This window comes from Patagioenas fasciata, chromosome 3, assembly GCF_037038585.1.
Source record: "Patagioenas fasciata isolate bPatFas1 chromosome 3, bPatFas1.hap1, whole genome shotgun sequence".
NCBI classification, from domain to species: Eukaryota; Metazoa; Chordata; class Aves; order Columbiformes; family Columbidae; genus Patagioenas; species Patagioenas fasciata.
In genome coordinates, this window is record NC_092522.1 from 124,806,001 (window position 1) to 124,823,711 (window position 17,711).

General features: G+C 49.7%; 2 protein-coding genes across 2 annotated transcripts in view; one reads left to right on the plus strand and one right to left on the minus strand.

Annotated features, from left to right (window-relative positions):
* The window catches only part of ESCO2 (establishment of sister chromatid cohesion N-acetyltransferase 2), a 21,739-nt gene extending 18,196 nt beyond the window's left edge, over nt 1-3,543 (minus strand). The window contains exons 1-2 of the mRNA XM_065834768.2: nt 3,485-3,543; nt 1,289-1,357 (exon numbers count right to left, since the gene is read on the minus strand). Coding sequence (XP_065690840.2) covers nt 1,289-1,357; nt 3,485-3,498 — 83 coding nt within the window. The 5' untranslated portion in view covers nt 3,499-3,543. The remainder of the gene's footprint in view (nt 1-1,288; nt 1,358-3,484) is intronic.
* A 1,562-nt stretch (nt 3,544-5,105) lies between these two features.
* CCDC25 (coiled-coil domain containing 25) lies at nt 5,106-17,418 on the plus strand. Its single transcript, XM_071807207.1, has 9 exons — nt 5,106-5,230; nt 7,869-7,916; nt 8,604-8,643; nt 10,752-10,803; nt 11,191-11,266; nt 11,773-11,876; nt 13,494-13,696; nt 14,675-14,720; nt 16,739-17,418. Exons 1-9 carry the CDS (start codon nt 5,206-5,208, stop codon nt 16,766-16,768), a joined length of 624 nt encoding a protein of 207 aa, XP_071663308.1. The 5' UTR covers nt 5,106-5,205; the 3' UTR covers nt 16,769-17,418.
* Nucleotides 17,419-17,711: the final 293 nt, after the last annotated feature.

Genomic DNA, 17,711 nt, shown 5'->3' on the forward strand with positions numbered 1-17,711 from the left:
GCCGAGATAAGAAGTTTTACAGCACCACCTGTAACCTTGAGGGGACAAGATAGCCAAGATTTACAGCAAAAAGGGGGTGGTAGTCTGGTTTCGGTCGACTTGGCAGCTTGGGTTCCAGCCAATGCCTCATAATGAGCCAAAGGTACAAAGTTCACTGTGATGAAGCTGAAGGAGCCTTCATCCAAAGACCCCTCCTCAAACCCACCAAGTGCCACTGCACAGGCGAACAGGGGGTGTCAAGGAGGAGACTGTGGAAATGGTCATCTGAGACTCATTTTCATAAGAAGCGGGGAAAGGTTATGAATATGTATAGGCATTCCTGCGGTTATTATGGATATGTAACACCTTACTGTATTTAAGCACACCTCTTATTGTTAAAAGGTGTGCGTGTTGGGCAGAGCAAATCCCCCGCGCACCCAGCGCTGTTTTGCTTATGCTCTAATGAACACGTGTTTAAGGAATACAACTAAGGAATTGGATTAAATGTTGTTTATCCGTAGAAAAAGCATAAGTTATTTATTTCATATACAAATATCAAAAAGCTTAAGGCTGTCTCGCTGTTATTTTCTTCCCATAGCAACTCTGCTTTCCTGCCTGAACTCGTTTAAGCACTTTCGGGTGGAATTTGGACAAATCGGCACTATTTATGATTAAAGAGAACAATAAAATGTCTTATTTGTTTCACACCAACTCAGATTTGCTCCTGAACCCGTTGGCCAAGAGGAGACAAAACATTTGTTTAAAACCACGTTCAGCCGTTCCCGGTTGTACCACATTTGGTGCAAAACCCCACGAGGTGTTTCCGCTTTATCTCAGGAATTTGCCCTTCAGAACTCAGAACCCAAACTTCACACCCCCTCCCAGGAATGGTTTTGTGGGGGAAGAACGGGATGAGCATGAGAAAAATCCCTAGTAGGTAGGTAGGAAAGAATGAGAAACAAGCTGGGCTTTGTGGTTTAAAGCTCAGCTTTTCTCCAAAGTTTCTCCTCCACTAGATTTAGGGGAAAAAAAATCTATAAGTTTTTAGGTATATCTAACTGCCCTATGCTATGCCACAGATTTTTAGCGTCAGTTTCCCTGCCTATTAGATGAAAACTCTCAAGATGCTCAATACAACATAAAAAAATAACATAAGTCACTAAATAATAAACATGAGGTGATGCTGCATGTGTCTCAGAACAATCTTAATATCTTTCCCACTTAGAATAAAACAGCTCTTTAAAATCCTTCAGAGCTTTTAATGCAATGTGTAGCAATTAGGTTGTTTCTATTATGAAAGTTCACCTACCCATCGGTCTCGGTAGAACCGCGGCTCCTTTTCCGGGGGGTGACGGCTGCCATGTCCTCAGCAGAGCGCCTGCAAGAACACGCTTTTAATGGCTTGAAATAGGATTTATAGTAAAAAAACCAAAATTAAACATAGTAAAGAAGGAAGAGAAGGTGGGGAGCTGGGAAGAAAACAGCGTGACGGAGGCTAAATTAACGTCGGGATGCGTTTTGTTGAGCGCAAACTGTAAAACAAGCGCACACAGAGAGGATCTTCAGCTCACGTCCAGTTGTTCATCATAAACGGGTCCTAAAGCTGTTGGAGGTGGATCATTGAGAAACGCGTTTTATTTTCCATCTCTGACAAACCCCCTTCCACAGTGCTCCTAGCAATCTGCCTATATCCATGGACACCTTATTCCCATGAGGATTTCACATTGGTTTTTACCTCTCAGCCAAGGCAGCTCTTTACACAACGCACTTTTAGAGTTCCTCTCCCACTTTCCACCTTGCCCAATACCCCAAACCCCACTTTTTTAGCCTTCATTAATGCATGAACCAATTAAACAACATTAACATTTGCCCCTGTTCAATCCATCTCTTCCAGTTTGAGATAATTATCACGCAATATTCACTTCTCACAACTGAAATCCCAAAATAACCAGATACCCATATTTCAGGGAACTAATAACAAATATTCATAAACTGCTAGAACGCCACATAAAGAATGATTTTTATTAATTCAATTATCTGCCAGCAGGGGGAGGCTCCTCCCAACCTGCCCGTGTTAAAGCAATGATGGTTTTGGGGTGAAGAGAAGCCGCTAAATTAATGCACGTTGTGATTAAGTTGTAAAAGGCACACCCAATTAACCAATTGAGATGACAGACACTTTCTGACCATCCGCAAAATGAGGGGATATTTTTCAAGTTTTAGATCCTTCTGCGTAACAAGAGGAGACAGAAGATGAAGTAAAACATTGTTTGGAAGCAGAGTGCTTAGTTTATATTCAACTAATAATTAATAGACATATTGTAAGTAAGAAACTAAACCATTATAACGAACATCATCAATTCTTTCTTAGTATAGATGCATTGTGCGTCGAAATCTTCAAAAATTGTAATTAATATGTAATAATTATGTGGATATAAGCAATGCAAGAGCATCCAGTCATTGGAGCGCTTGTGGAGGATGATCCCCAGTGTTCCCCAGGAGTGAAGGACCAAGAGACATCAAACTATGAATCCTTAATGTAAAACACAGTCTTCCCTGAATACACACTGATAACTTTATACATACCGATACCTGGATTTACAAGTTAATTTAGGAACAAGTGTAGCCAAAGTACCGGGAATCCATATTGATAAGGGGAAGGGTACTGTATGTGTCAGGTAGTCTGTACACCCTGCAGTGCCAACCAACGGGGAACAGGGGAGGGAAACTGAAGCTGGGATTTGGGGGGGATATAAATAGGGGCTTTTTGCCCTATCAGGTGTGGCTGCCTTTAGGTAGAACACCTGGTATTGCAAAATCGTTATTAAAATATGCTTTGCTAAGAGATCCTGCCTGGGCCTAATATATTCGCAAAATAATTGTTTCCTACAGATTCCACTGGGGCACCAGCCCCTTAGCCCAGCACCCCACAGCGCTCCCACCAAAAAGGGCCCAACCTAAGGCCAGACATGGGGAAAAAATTGTGCTGAGGGTGGTGAGAGCCTGGCCCAGGTTGGGCAGAGAGGTGGTGGCTGAACCATTCCTGGAGACATCCCAGGCCAGGCTGGACGGGGCTCTGAGCAACCTGAGCTGGTGAAGATGTCCCTGCTCATGGCAGGGGGGACTTGGGGAGCTTTAATGGTCCCTTCAACCCAAACCATCCTGTGATTCAAAGTGCCCCAAACCCCCTGCACCTGACTCAGCACCAGGGCCTTTGTCCCACGCTGCACTCCCCCAAAGCCCCCACTCCACCCGCAACAGTACGTGAGGCTGGGGCACTCAGCACCGCCCCAAACCCCAGCTCGGCGTCCCTCTCATAACCTCCAACCCACACACCAGACCCCGGGCCCAGCCACCCCCCGTCCCAGCGCCTCAGAACCGCCCCAAGCTCTGCCACCCGCACCCCTCGATGCTCCAGCGCCTCGACACGGCCCCAAACCATCACTTCCCGTCCCTCCGAGCACCCACAGTCCCCCAAAGGCCCCCCAGGACCCCGCTCTCTCACCTCAGCGCCGCCATCGCTCCCGCGCGTTCGAACCCGCGCGCCTTCTCCCGCTCGCCCGCCCTCCCCTTACCATTGGCCGAGCGAACCGTCACTCACGTGTATTTCATCGCCATTGGTCTTACTACGGCGCGCCGCTTTGCGCCCGCCCTCTGAGCTTTCCAACCAATCAGGTAGCAGAGCTCGCCGCATCACTCCCTGAGAGACTACAACTCCCAGCGTGCCTCGCGAGCACAGCGCCGCTTCTGCCCGGTGCGGGAGCGCGGGGGCTGCTGGGAGTTGTAGTCCGTGCGGTCCCGGCGGCTCCGGGGGGAACTTTGACGCGTGAGGGAACGGGGTGAATACGGAGACATTTGCAAAGGCTAAAGGGGCATTTAGGGGGTGCTCGGCAGCGCTTTTGCTTTTCAATGGGCCATCAGAGCCCTGCCGGGAAGAGCATCGTCCACAAACGAGGGTTAATTGCAACTGAAAAGCAAAACCCCGCAGCCTGGAATGGGGCAGGGAGGACAGGGCAGCGTTTCCACTGCCCGGGCCTGCAGGGAATCACCCGGTGAAGGGAGGAACTGATCTGAAACTCAGCTCGTGTCCTTTGCTCCTTACAGAATCATGTTGTTTGGAAGAGACCCTCAAGTCCAACCACTACCCCAACCCTGGCACTGTTAAGCAGCATTCTTTATTTTATCGGCGCTGGGGATCATCCTCCATAAGTGCTCCAACAACTGGATGCTCTCGCGTTGCTTACATTCACATCATTATTGCATATTCATAACAACGTTTGGAAATTTTTAATATACGTCTACAACCATAAGGTTGGTATGAAGTTAGTGATAATTGTTTGGTTTCTTAATGACAATACATCTATTATTATTTAAATATAAACTAAGCACTCCGCTTCTAAACAATGTGCCACTTAATCTTCTGTCCCCCTCGTTTTGCAGGTGGTCAGAAAGCATTTGTCATGCCAACTGGTTAATGACGGGTATGTCCTTCATAACTTAGAATCACAGAATCGCTTTGGTTGGAAAAGACCCTCAGGATCACTGAGTGCAACCATAACCCAGGACTGGCACTGCCCCATGTCCCTGAGAACCTCATCTATGTGTATTTTCAACCCCTCCAGAGATGGTGACTCCAGCACTGCCCTGGGCAGCCTGTTCCAATGCCCCACAGCCCTTTGGGGAAGAAATTGTTCCCAGATCCAACCTCAACCTCCCCTAGCACAACTTGAGGCCGTTTCCTCTGCTCCTGGCGCTTGTTCCTGGGGAGCAGAGCCCGACCCCCCTGGCTCCAAGCTCCTTTCAGGCAGTTCAGAGATCAGAAGGTCTCCCCTCAGCTCCTGTTCTCCAGGCTGAACACTCCGAGCGCCACTTACGTCTATGCATTTAAAAAAAAAAATAAATAAAAGAAATTAAAATAAACTCTGCCCTCAGCCGCTCTTACGCATACTGGGCTGCAAGAAGCTCGCGCATGCGCACAAGGGGTGGCGTCAAATTGCAAACTGCGCATGCGCAAAGCGGCGTGCCAGCACTGCCGGGGCGGACAGCGCATGTGTATAGCCCTCATGACTTGCCAGCACAGTGTTACGCATGCGCTCAGCTCTTAACGGCTTCACTGCCCAGAAAATTTGCGCATGCGCCCTGCTCTCTTCCCCCAACTCCTGCTTACCCGTCAGCAGGCGCCGCCGGAGCGGGAGCCCGGGCCGGGCGGGCTGAGGAGCCGCCGCCATGGTGTTTTACTTCACTTCCAACGGTGAGTGGGCGAGGGGAGAACGGCTGGAGGTCTTGGCTCCCTCTCCGGGCGGTGTGGGGCCTGTGAGGGGCCGGGTCCCACCGCGGGGAGCGGAGCGCTGGGCTGCGGCCCTGCACGGTAAGGAGCCGTCCTGCTGAGCACCCTCTTTATTGCTTTCAGTGTGGAGTCTTGAATCTGGGCAGGAACAACCACGGGTTCCAGTGTAAGCTGAGAACGACCTGTTGGAGAGCAGTGTAGGGGAAAGGGACCTGGGGGTCCTGGGGACAGCAGGGTGAGCATGAGCCAGCACTGGGCCCTTGTGGCCAGAAAGGCCAGTGGGACCTGGGGTGGGTTAGAAGGGGGTGGTCAGTAGGTCAGAGAGGTTCTCCTGCCCCTCTGCTCTGCCCTGGGGAGACCACACCTGGAATCTTGTGTCCAGTTGTGGCCCCTCAGCTCCAGAAGGACAGGGAACTGCTGCAGAGAGTCCAGCGCAGCCACCAAGATGCTGAAGGGAGTGGAGCATCTCCCGTGTGAGGAAAGGCTGAGGGAGCTGGGGCTCTGGAGCTGGAGAAGAGGAGACTGAGGGGTGACTCATTCATGGGATCAATATGGAAAGGGGCAGTGTCAGGAGGATGGAGCCAGGCTCTTCTGGGTGACAACCAGTGACAGGACAAGGGGCAATGGGTGCAAACTGGAACACAGGAGGTTCCACTGAAAGAGGAGAAGCAACTTGTTGGGGGTGAGGGTGTCAGAGCCTGGCCCAGGCTGCCCAGGGGGGTTGTGGAGTCTCCTTCTCTGCAGACATTCAAACCCGCCTGGACCCCTTCCTGTGGAACCTCAGCTGGGTGTTCCTGCTCCATGGGGGGATTGCACTGGATGAGCTTTCCAGGTCCCTTCCAATCCCTGACACTCTGGGATTCTGAGTGTAAAAATCCCGCTTTGGGCTGAGATGGGTTTTAGCTTGCAGACATTTCAGCGCTTGAAGGGTTCGCTGAGCTGAGGAGTCTCTTGGTGATGGTCCCTGAGGGGCAGCGGTCCCTGTGTGTGGCTGAAAAGCATCCTGGAGTGTGATTCTGTCAGCAGTTTGAGGAAAGTCAGAATGTGTAAACTGTCTCATTATTTCTCCTTGAATGGAGGCGGTTGTTTTGTTTGCCCATATACAAATATTGTGAAGCATCACACACAAACTTGTGGTTGTTGCACTATGGAGTGATAATACGGTAGTAGAGGAATGTCCCTTTTTTATTTGCCCAAAGTCATTTCACCAACGTATAACCCCCTTTGTGAAGTTTTCTGTATGGTTTTACCCCTTGCCTGCTCTAACCACAAACTAGTATCTTTAACATTGTTTCCTTCAGTGTTGGTGATGTTATTTGCTTGATGAGGAGGATTTGACTGCCTGGCTCTTTGATTTGCCTCGGGAAGGCAAGACTTAAGGGCCTTGTGAATGTTGCGAAAACAAATTTGTTCTTGGGTTTTGTTGAAAACCTTTTTTATTTTCTCTTAGGGAAACTGGGGCCCATTACGCACCCAGGGACAGACACCCTGGCTGTGTCATCGCTTAACCTGACACCGCATGGAAACATTTTCAGCTGCTCAGCAGCTGCGAGTGAGGAGTTCAGATATTTCCATCGACTTGGCCCTTTTTTGGGGGAGAAAAGAGCCTGTTATGCTGGGCAGATTTGGGTAACTTGGGGGTTACCAGGAGCAGACAAACTGCATTCAATGATGTGAACAATCTCCTTTATTTGTGAATGATGGTTGCACAGGAGGTTCCCAAACGTTATCATCAGTTTTGCTGCCAGAGAGAGCTCGACGAGAAGCAGAATATTACGCAGATCTGGCGCGTGTTTAATCTTACAAGTTGGAGTGAAATCCTCCTTGGTTCTGTTTGTGTTCCCCTGCTCTTCTGGCAGGGTGGCTTCATTTTCACAGAACCATCACTAACACAACTTTATCGTTGATCGTTTAATTTTATGTTATGCGTAGCGCCTGTAGTCACAATGATCTCACGTTCTCTGAACCTTCCTACATATCCAGGGTGGTTTTTTTCCCAATTTTTAACTCCCACAGGCATATAATCCTGTCATATTTTTTATATTTATTACCTCATCGTTACACTGACAAGTTTTCTCTGGGCTTTGTGCTTGTGATGTTTGATTTCTGATGTAAAAGCTCTTTGGAAAGGACCGGGTCTGTACCCACGTGGTTGCGCTGCCAGAGTTGTAACACGTAACCGAAGTGTGTTAATTATTTTAATGACTTTGTAAATAGGAGATTAGACGCTGTATTTTCAAAGGGTCCTTGCTGGAGGCAGATTTGATCACCTGTGCTTCGTTTGTTTGCTCTTGGTCCTTAATTTACACAGTACTGGTGAGTTATTTTAGAAATGCCACCATGAATTCTGTTTGCAGCAGTGGATGGAAAATGCGAACCTGTGGTGCTGCAGGTTGGTTGGGAAACGCCGCTTTCCAAAATCCTTTGAAGCATTTGGGACAAAACATGGAGGAAACACAAGCAAAGTTTCCTTTGGCCCCAGGAGAACGTGGGATGGGTGATTTTAATTCTAACCCTGTGCCGGAGGCTGGAGCGTGTGCGTCGTTCCTCGCAGAGTTTGTCCAAACCCCTTTTGATTTGTTTCCCTCTTTCTCTCCCTCAGTTGTTCCTTCCGTTTACACCATTTACATGGGAAAAGACAAGTACGAAAGTAAGTACGTTAACGCAATGATCGGCTTGGGTGTGATTTGTGGGGATTTAAGGTCATATTGAAAGAGGATATCATTCTATGTGTTAATTCGATATATTCTTTGAAAACTTGGCTACCCTTGCAAGTAATCCTGACTTCCCCCTCTGAAATCCACTGCTTTAGGATAAATTCCATAAATCCTCTAGGCAGCGTGAGTGCCTTGAAATGCTAAATAAAGTGGGGAAAAAAGCTTCTCTAGGAAAAATAAGTAGCATTTTTTCAGGTGGTGTCTGATAACTTCTCGCAGATCGACCGTGTCCCTGCTGAGCTCGGACTTTTCCCCCCTCCACAGTGATTCACAGTCCGCAGGTTTCTCATCCTTTCCCTCAAGGTGAAGGTCACGGTTCTGCCGCGTCTCCCGTTCCCACGTTGGCAGCTGATATGAAACCCAGGGAAGAGCAGTTTTGGCGACGTGCCCTGAAATTCTCCCCCCAAGAAATCTATTTGAAGAAACATAGTTTCATTTAAAAATTCAAAATGCAAAAGGGGTGGAAGTGAGGTGTAAAGTGAGGTGTAATCTGGGTTTTTCTGCTTCCTGCCCTCCTTGTTTCTGCCACACCGGAGTTAAAACCCTTTTCCCTTCCTGCTCACCGGGTTTGTTGTTGGTGAGATCCCGAGCTTTGCTCATTGATACTTTTATTCCCACAGATGAAGATCTAATAAAGTACGGCTGGCCTGAAGATATCTGGTAGGTACCGAAACACGCTGGAAAACTGAGCTGAGTGATCAAACAACCCACAGCAGCTCTTGATTCCCACGGATCTCTGAACTGCCTGAAAGGAGCTTGGAGCCAGGGGGGTCGGGCTCTGCTCCCCAGGAACAAGCGCCAGGAGCAGAGGAAACGGCCTCAAGTTGCACCAGGGGAGGTTGAGGTTGGATGTGGGAACAATTTCTTCCCCAAAGGGCTGTGGGGCATTGGAACAGGCTGCCCAGGGCAGTGCTGGAGTCACCATCCCTGGAGGGGTTGAAAATACACAGAGATGAGGTTCTCAGGGCCATGGGGCAGTGCCAGTGCTGGGTTATGGTTGGACTCAGTGATCTTAAAGGTCTTTTCCAACCTAAACATTTCATCCCCCTGCATCTCAACCCTCTGCTTGGTTCATCATAAGATCTCTTCCCTTTCTTAAGCTTTTTGGGGTTTCTCTCTGCGGGACTCCAACAACTCTGTGAGAAGTATAAACTGAAGCCCTTCAATGCAAAATTTGATCAGATTATATGGTCTTAAACTGCTGATTATGTAGTTACATTATTTATACTGCGTAATTATATTTAGGTTATGCGCTGCCCACGTTTCTCTAGCTAAGACAGGATTGGTTTCTATCTTAGACGCCCATCACCTCCCACGTCTCGCCACAAACCACTTTAATTCCCCATTCTCTTCTTGCTTCGTCAACTTTCTTCCCCATTCTGTGTGGTCAAGGGCATTTCAGTGACCGTTCAGTTGTGGTCTGGATCAGCTCGATGCAGCCTTGCTTGCTGCATGGATGTCCATTTGTTTCCAGACACACTCCCACATCTCTCCCTGTGCAGCAGCAGTAACTCCGCACACAGATATCAGAGTTTCAGGACGTCAGCACCAGTTTGCTGGGGAAACGGGCAGACATCAGTGGGGGCAGCTTGATGTTTGTGCGAGCGAGCATCTGAGTGTAGCAAGAGCATCTCTGCACGGAGCAGCAAACCCAGAACGCTGAGAGAGGACAGTAAGATGCCATCAGAAGAGAAGAACAAGAGAAAGGGAGTTCCAAACCTTTTAGCAGCATCTTTGGCTGGATTAGTCCCTGAACGTGGAGGAGTCTGCAGTCAGGAACTATTGCACAGAGCAGAGGTACCGCGCTTGCTGCCCTCTGCTTTGCTACTGAGTTCTAAACAACAATCCCCCCAGCTTGTGCTGCTCGTTCTTCGTTTGCCCTTTGAGCTGTGGTGTCATAGAACTGGAGCTGAATGGCTGGTAACTCACCCTCTGCAGAGGGTGGTTTGTCAGCGCTTTGTGAACTGGCAAGGGAATATTTTGTGTTCTTTTCTAGCCAAAGGGATTGTCCTTCAGCCGGATAACACGCTGCTGTAGCAGTATCACATTCATTTTCATCCTATCGCTGTGTAATTTAAGGTGTTGCTGTTATTTAGGAGTGACCTTGAGTTTCATCTGCAAATTCCCTGAGCAGTTATTTTTCCCCATCTCTTTCCTTCCTTTTTGCCCACACTGACATAATCCACGTTGGTTTTTCATATCCTAGCGCCATCTCAACAAAATATCGTAGGTCCTTGTGCAGAAGCCTCCTGGGAATTATTCTCCTAATGTATCTGGCACCTTTTAGACTTAATTTTGTCTAATAGGGGTCCAGTGGAATCGGGATAGGAGGCTCAGGAGGTACAAGTGAGAGTTCCTATGTTGGTGCTTGAGGGGTTTGTGTCTTGCAACAGGAAGGAAAAAATCCCATTATAAAGACAACGGTGTTGAGAAAGGTTGGGAGGTGACATGAGATCAGTTCCCCCGCTCTGTCCGTGGAGGTTTGCAGGGCTGGAGTGAGCGTTGATCAGCACAGAGGCGTAAAAAATAGGTGATAAAACACGGTGAAGTTAGAACAGGTCTGGAGAACAAGCAGAAACAAAGGAGGGGAAAGGGGGTTTGTGTGCTGTTTCTTGAAGGACCGGCCCTGACTCCTTTACCGGCTTTTAAACACATCTGTCCTGACCGTTTCTATGATTTTGTTGTCTGTGGAGTGGCTGTGTTGTTCCTGGTTAGAAATCCAAGCAGATCGCCATCTCTGTTAAATGTGCTGCTCTTTTCTTCTGTAGGTTCCACGTGGATAAACTGTCCTCCGCGCACGTGTACCTTCGCTTGCACAAGGTGATCCTTTGACGTGTATCCTTAAAAACATTCATATTCATCTGTGTAAGAGCTGCACTTGCAGATTCTGGAGCGATTATTGCACATCTGACCGTCTTTTCTCTTATGCAAAGCCCATGGGGCTCCCAGAGGGTGCAGGTAACTCCCGTTTTGGGGAGGCTGAATTGCCACCCTCCACTCCCAAATAACCTGGGTGGGGAGTGACAAGTTTCCTGTGGCCAAGCAGAACAGTTGATTTCTGCTTGACACCATGTGTGTGTCCGAGAACCATCGCCCTGCTAAAACATGGAGAACACCTTTGAGAGAAGCGGGGTGCGGATCTCTGGGGCCGGGGCGCGTCTCCGCGTGTCTGTCGGTCCCTGCTCACTTCTCCTCGCTCTGCCGCAGGGCCAGACGGTGGATGACATTCCCAAAGAAGTGTTGATAGACTGTGCTCACCTAGTGAAGGCAAACAGCATCCAGGGTAAGGCCGATTCCCTGCAGATCAGCGCGGGGCGAGTGTTTCTGCTCCGCTCAAGCGCCTGTTTTTTGGATCAGACCTTTGTGACGTTCCCTCTGCGTTAAGCCCGTGCCTGCGGGTCTTACGGGAAGCAGAAGTCGCGTTATGCTTTTGTAAAGAGGAATTTGAAATCTCCAAAGTTGTTTGTGCCTCCCTGTTGCTGTCTGAGCCAAGGAGGCTTCGCAGTCTCTTCTGGAACAGCACCTTGGGGCCCCCCTTCCGCGGCAATCGCTCTGCTGGCAAGGACGCTCTCCATCTGGAGTTCGTTAACGCTGCCGCAGCGCTCGTGTTGCTGCAGAAAAACCATGTCAGGGTTTTCTGTTTCGTTCTAACACTGCAAGGGCTTCTCCGTTTTCTCCTTTCATAATGTTTGTGGCAGCAATTACTGCCCGTTTCCATGCGTGCCGGAGGCTTCGCGACCTCTTTCAGTGGGGAGAGAATGGAAACGTTTCCCTTTGTGTCTCCCCTAGGCTGCAAGATGAACAACGTCAACGTGGTGTACACGCCCTGGACTAACCTGAAGAAGACGGCGGACATGGACGTGGGGCAGATCGGCTTCCACAGGCAGAAGGATGTAAGTGCTACAGACTGGAACGTTTCTGCGGTAGGAACTGGGTGGATCGTTTTCAGCGCTTGCCCTAAAGCCAAGGAATCATCCGCTCCTGAAATATCAAAGAGATCCTATGTTTGGAACATCACCTGAAAATCCATGGTTGAGCGTCAGCCTCGTGTTTGCAAATGCAGCCCCACGTAGCCAATGGGTCTCTGTGCATACCCAACGATTCCACGTGCTAATCTGTGCTATCTGCTTGAATTTATCTCCACCGAAATCATCTCTGTCTGCGTACGAGCCGTCACTTTGCATCGGCTCACAGGCAGTTGTTGGGAAGCTCGTTGTCCCTGAGGTTTCCTGTAGCAGAGACCAAACAATCTATTCACAAGGTACAGTGTAGAGCAGCTCGAGCTGGTGCCTCCTGAAGAGGTGGAAAAACCATGGACAATTCTACCCCTACAATCCAGTCCCCACCCCCTGGGCATCACTCCAGGCCAGCTGCAAATTACTGTAGAGTCTGGGTCTCCCCGTTCTTCATCGCATCTCTTAGAGTAGCAAGTGAGAGGATGATGGAAACGGCCTCAAGTTGCGCCAGGGGAGGTTGAGGTTGGATTTAGGAACAATTTCTTCCCCGAAGGGCTGTGGGACATTGGAACAGGCTGCCCAGGGCAGTGCTGGAGTCACCATCCCTGGAGGGGTGGAAAATACACATAGATGAGGTTCTCAGTGACATGGGGCAGTGCCAGGGGTGGGTTTATGGTTGGACTTGATGATCTTGAGGGTTTCTTCCAACCCAAATCACTCTGATTTTCATCAGGTGGGCTGTCAGTTAAAGTCCTGACCTTCAGTTGCTATTTTACACCCAGAGCTGGAGAAAATAAGTTCTTAGGAGCAGCCAAAACTGCTGGAGGCAGTTCTGTCCCTTTGCTTACATCCAGGGCCACAGCTTGAAGACTCTGAGGCCTTTTTTACTTGCCGAAGCTTCACAGCTCGCAGAAGTTACGCTGAGCAAATTAACTTAAATGAAGCGAATTCTGTATGAGTAGTTCCTAAACAAGCTCCACAAGGAACAGTTCAGCCAATAATTCAGTAAGCTCAGGCAGTCCATCCTCTAAGCCAGGCTATTCCTAAGCCTGACCTAGTGTCCGCAGATAATATTATGCTTAAATTTTGGTTAATTGGCTGCTGGGAGAGAAGATGCTCTAAAGATGCAGTTGTTTGACAAAAATAGGTCTGTACCAGGGCAAGAAATGCTAAGAGTCTTACAGTCAGCAATGACCACGTGAGCTTCTCTCCCCAAACGCTCTGCAGAGACCCCGTCTTCTCTGTTGGCCTCTTTGTTGAGCTTTGTGCCCAGAAACAAAACGTTAACGCTTACGTACTTAGAAACGCTCCAGCTCATGGGCTCCATGCTCCCAGGCGCTGGGAGTTGCCTCTTTTTGCTGTTACACAACTTGCCGAACGGGCCTCGGCGGCAGATTTTCCCCAGCGGCTGTTTTTGTGGGATTCAGCCACGCGTGAAGTGGAAATGGGGCGTTTGCTTTCCGTGGAGAGAGCGCCGGAATCAAAGTTTGGGTGTTGTTTTGGTTTTTTTGTTGTTTTTTTTTAATAAGGATCATAGTTCTTTGCGCTCCAAAGGTGAAAATGCTGACGGTGGAGAAGAAGGTGAACGAGATCCTGAACCGGCTGGAGAAGACCAAAGTGGAGCGTTTCCCAGACCTGGCTGCTGAGAAGGAAGCTCGAGACAGGGAGGAGAGGAACGAGAAGAAAGCCCAGATCCAAGAGATGAAGAGGAAGGAAAAGGAAGAGATGAAGAAGAAGAAAGAGCTGGAGGAACTTCGGTAAGTGTTAAATTGTTGTGCCAAGCGCTGCGGTTCCCGTTGGCGCTGCGAGGGAGTCGCGGGTCAGCGGGTTCCGTTGAATCGGCGTCACTCAGTGCTCAGCTGGCACAGGCGGCTGCACGGCCCAGCGATTCCCTTTGTCTTTAGAATAAACGCATTTGCCTCATTTCACCGAAAACCTGGAGGTTAAAGCTTCGTGGAAAGGACGGACTGTGTGGTTTTGAAACCTGTCCCTAACCTGGGTGAAATTGGGCGAGTCGCTGGGACAGAGCGATCGCTTCCAGCTTTGCAAAACACTGAGCTTATTTAGAGTTCTCCAGCTTCCTTTTGCATCCCTGATTTTAACCAAAGCACCTGGGAACCCTCGGTCGCACGCTCCTGTAACCACAGAATGGGCGATGGTTTGAAATGTCGTTCTGACCGTTCTGTGCCGCAGCACGTCTGAGCTCGTTCCTTAGTACTGACTGCCCCATGCAGCGTCCCAAAATCTCACTTTTAGGCTTTATTAAGTCGTGTTTATCTATAAATGACAGTGAAGCCAGAATTTGAAGAAACGCTGGGATTTCCTGAACACTTCTACATGTGTAGAGCTGAGAAAAGAGGGATTAGAGAAGCAAACTAAACCGGAGAGAAGGCACCAGCTGGTGTGTGGGTGCTGCAGAGCGAGGGCCCTGCCTGCTTATTTAACCTTGTCCCCTTGGCCATCCCCCAGAGTCAAGATTTTCTACCTCCTGGCATGATCGAGCTGGTAATTGCTGAAGAAAGCTGTGGAGAAGCAGCCTGTGCAGCGCCCGGCCTTTCTCTGCTTGTTTTCATTAGCCCCAGAGTATGAGATAAGCAAATATTTGTCCAGCCTGCCTGAGCTCGGAAAGGGAAAATGTTGTTTTTCTAGTACTCGGTCGTGTTTTATGAAAAAGGCGTCTCTGTTGGTGGGTTTTTGCAAACATATCATGCAGGATAATGTCATTTCCTCTCCAGGAGCTACTCGTCGTTAATGAAGGCTGAGAACATGTCTTCTAACCAGGTGAGAGCCAGTTGGTGCCCGCAGAAACCTTTCCGAGATGGCTGAAGTTCCACATGGGATGGGGATGGTGCAGCCTGCTGTGGGTGACACGGGGGATGTCGCTGTCACCTCCCTGGAGGCCGGAGCTGCTTTCTGAGAGGGCGCCGTTGGTTCTGTGAGCTTGTGCTGCTGGAAATATGTGTGGAGTTCACGGAGTCCCAGGATGTCAGGGGTTGGAAGGAACCTGGAAAGCTCATCCAGTGCAATCCCCCCATGGAGCAGGAACACCCAGCTGAGGTTCCACAGGAAGGTGTCCAGGCGGGTTTGAATGTCTGCAGAGAAGGAGACTCCACAACCTCCCTGGGCAGCCTGGGCCAGGCTCTGACACCCTCACCCCCAACAAGTTGCTTCTCCTCTTGCAGTGGAACCTCCTGTGTTCCAGTTTGCACCCATTGCCCCTTGTCCTGTCACTGGTTGTCACCCAGAAGAGCCTGGCTCCATCCTCCTGACACTGCCCCTTTCCATATTGATCCCCAGGAATGAGTCCCCCCTCAGTCTCCTCTTCCCCAGCTCCAGAGCCCCAGCTCCCTCAGCCTTTCCTCACACGGGAGATGCTCCACTCCCTTCAGCATCTTGGTGGCTGCGCTGGACTCTCTGCAGCAGTTCCCTGTCCTTCTGGAACTGAGGGGCCACAACTGGACACAATATTCCAGGTGTGGTCTCCCCAGGGCAGAGCAGAGGGGCAGGAGAACCTCTCTGACCTACTGACCACCCCCTTCTAACCCACCCCAGGTCCCATTGGCCTTCCTGGCCACAAGGGCCCAGTGCTGGCTCATGCTCACCCTGCTGTCCCCAGGACCCCCAGCTCCCTTTCCCCTACACTGCTCTCTAACAGATCGTTCCCCAACTCACACTGGAACCTGGGGTTGTTCCTGCCCACATTCCAGACTCTACACTTGCCCTTGTTCTATTTCATTACATTTTTCCTGCCCAGCTCTCCAGCCTGTCCAGGTCTCTGATGGCAGCACAGCTTCCAGTGTCAGCCACTCCTTCCAGCTTGGTGTCACCAGCAAACTTGCTGACAGTCACTCTATTCCCTCATCCAAGTCATTGATGAATATATTGAATAATACCGGTCCCAGCACTGACCCCTGAACACTCCACTAGATTCAGGCCTCAACTGGACTCTGCCCCATTGACCACGAGTGGTCCTGGTTTCCTTCGCACCCCACTGGAAGAACAGATAGAGCCAAAGTGATTTGTCTCCTCGTGAGCTGTTTGGGTATAACCTGCGTCTCCCTAATGGTACCCGTGACCCGCACGTGTCACCTTGATACCTCGAGGAAGGGGAAAAAAATGCAGATTTTTAACAAGGAATAAACAGGAGTGTAAGGACAGGAGGCTGGGAGGGAGGGTGAAGTTAGAAGAGCACCTGGATGTGTTTCTGCTTTGCCAGAGCTGGAGCACATCTTTAATATTGACCTTACATAAACAGATCTTGGAGCTGCCAGGAGTGAGGCTCAGTTTAAACCCCACCTTATTTACCCCAGTCCCTGCCTAACTGCTCCGAGCAGTGTGTGGTTTGGAGAATTGGTGCTTTTCCTCCTGCTTGGCGTGCAGATCCCCTTTGAAATCTGAACCGGCTTGAAGTCTGAGCTCTCCTGACAGGCACGGCCCGGCTGGTGACACATCCTGGGGAGGGACCCGGTGCAGGTGCTGTGCCAGGGTCTCCTCTCCCAGCCCTTTTCCTTCTCCCGGTTCAGAAATAAGCTCAGGATCCGTGGGATGATGGTTTGTGCTGCTGGTGGCATCCTGGGCTCTGTTCCTCCCAGTGCAGTTGCCCAGAAGTGACACTTTGCCAAGTGACACTTTGCAGGGCCAGCAAACTGCAAACTTCCCACCCCAGAGCTCTGCTTGTGCGGTTATTTGGTCCGATTTTGTGGTGTTTGTACCGAAATGGCAATTCCGCAGTCCTGCTCAACACTCTTTTTTCCATTTCCACATGCACAACCATCCTGATTTGTCTTTTCTCCCCACAGGACGGCAACGACTCAGATGACTTTATGTAAATAAAGTCTCCTTTCTCAATCACGAGGTGCTTTGAGATGTCTTAATCTATCACCATCGCTAACAATACCAAAAAAACCCCAAACCAGTGAACTCTGACTCCATTTCTTCAGAACCGGGCAGCGCAACCAGCTCTGTGCGAACAGCAGGAGGAGGTTTCGATGTCTGCGCAGCCGGGGGTGGACGGAAGCACAACCGACTTTCAGTTCTACAAAGACAATGCTATTTATTCTCGGGTGTAGCTCTTAACCCAATGAGATTGAAAGAAAAACCGCGATGACGCCACCGGCTCCAAACCTGGGGGTGTAAAACAAGCTCACGGGTGCTTCGCAGACCAGAAACCTTGTGGCTCCTGAAACACCAAGCAACAAACAATGAAGTTTGAGCTCAGCTCTAATTGCAGCCTCCTCACCTATGGGCTGGGAGCAGAAAGTAGCCCCACAGTGTATTTTTCTCTTAATTGCATTTGGTTTCTCAGCTGGAAATCTCAGGAGAGAGAAGTTTGGGAAGATATGGAGCTTTGCGCAGCGTCTGCCCGGGCCGGACTGAGCGCTCGCTGCGGTTTTGTGGATAATTCTGTATGAAACGGTCGCGATCGTCACAACAGCCCCTGTATATACGTCACCATTAAATCCATATCGTGCTGATAAAACACCGTGAGGTACCGGGGAACAGCAGAATCTGCACCGGTCTGGGTTTTGGTGCAAACACAGCAGGATGGGAGCTGGGGAAGAGCCCCCAATGCAAAGGGACCATTCTGGTCCAGGGTGGATTTTGGGGGCAGAAAAAGGCGATAGGGAAGCGCATCTTAGGGAATGGAAATCCTCATCTCAGCAGAGAATGAGCCAGTTATTACAGGAGAAAATCCTCCCCCCTACAAGGATCAGTCCCAATAACGGTAAACTTTGTTATTTTATTTTTATTTATTATTTCATTCTTATTTTT

What these genes read in the sequence shown, in the direction of transcription:
- CCDC25 (XM_071807207.1), top strand. Translation starts at nt 5,206, where the DNA reads ATGGTGTTTTACTTCACTTCCAACG. An exon ending in GGCTGGCCTGAAGATATCTG is followed by an intron (nt 8,644 to 10,751) that starts GTAGGTACCGAA and finishes TTTCTTCTGTAG; the next exon opens with GTTCCACGTGGATAAACTGT. An exon ending in GAAGGCAAACAGCATCCAGG is followed by an intron (nt 11,267 to 11,772) that starts GTAAGGCCGATT and finishes TGTCTCCCCTAG; the next exon opens with GCTGCAAGATGAACAACGTC.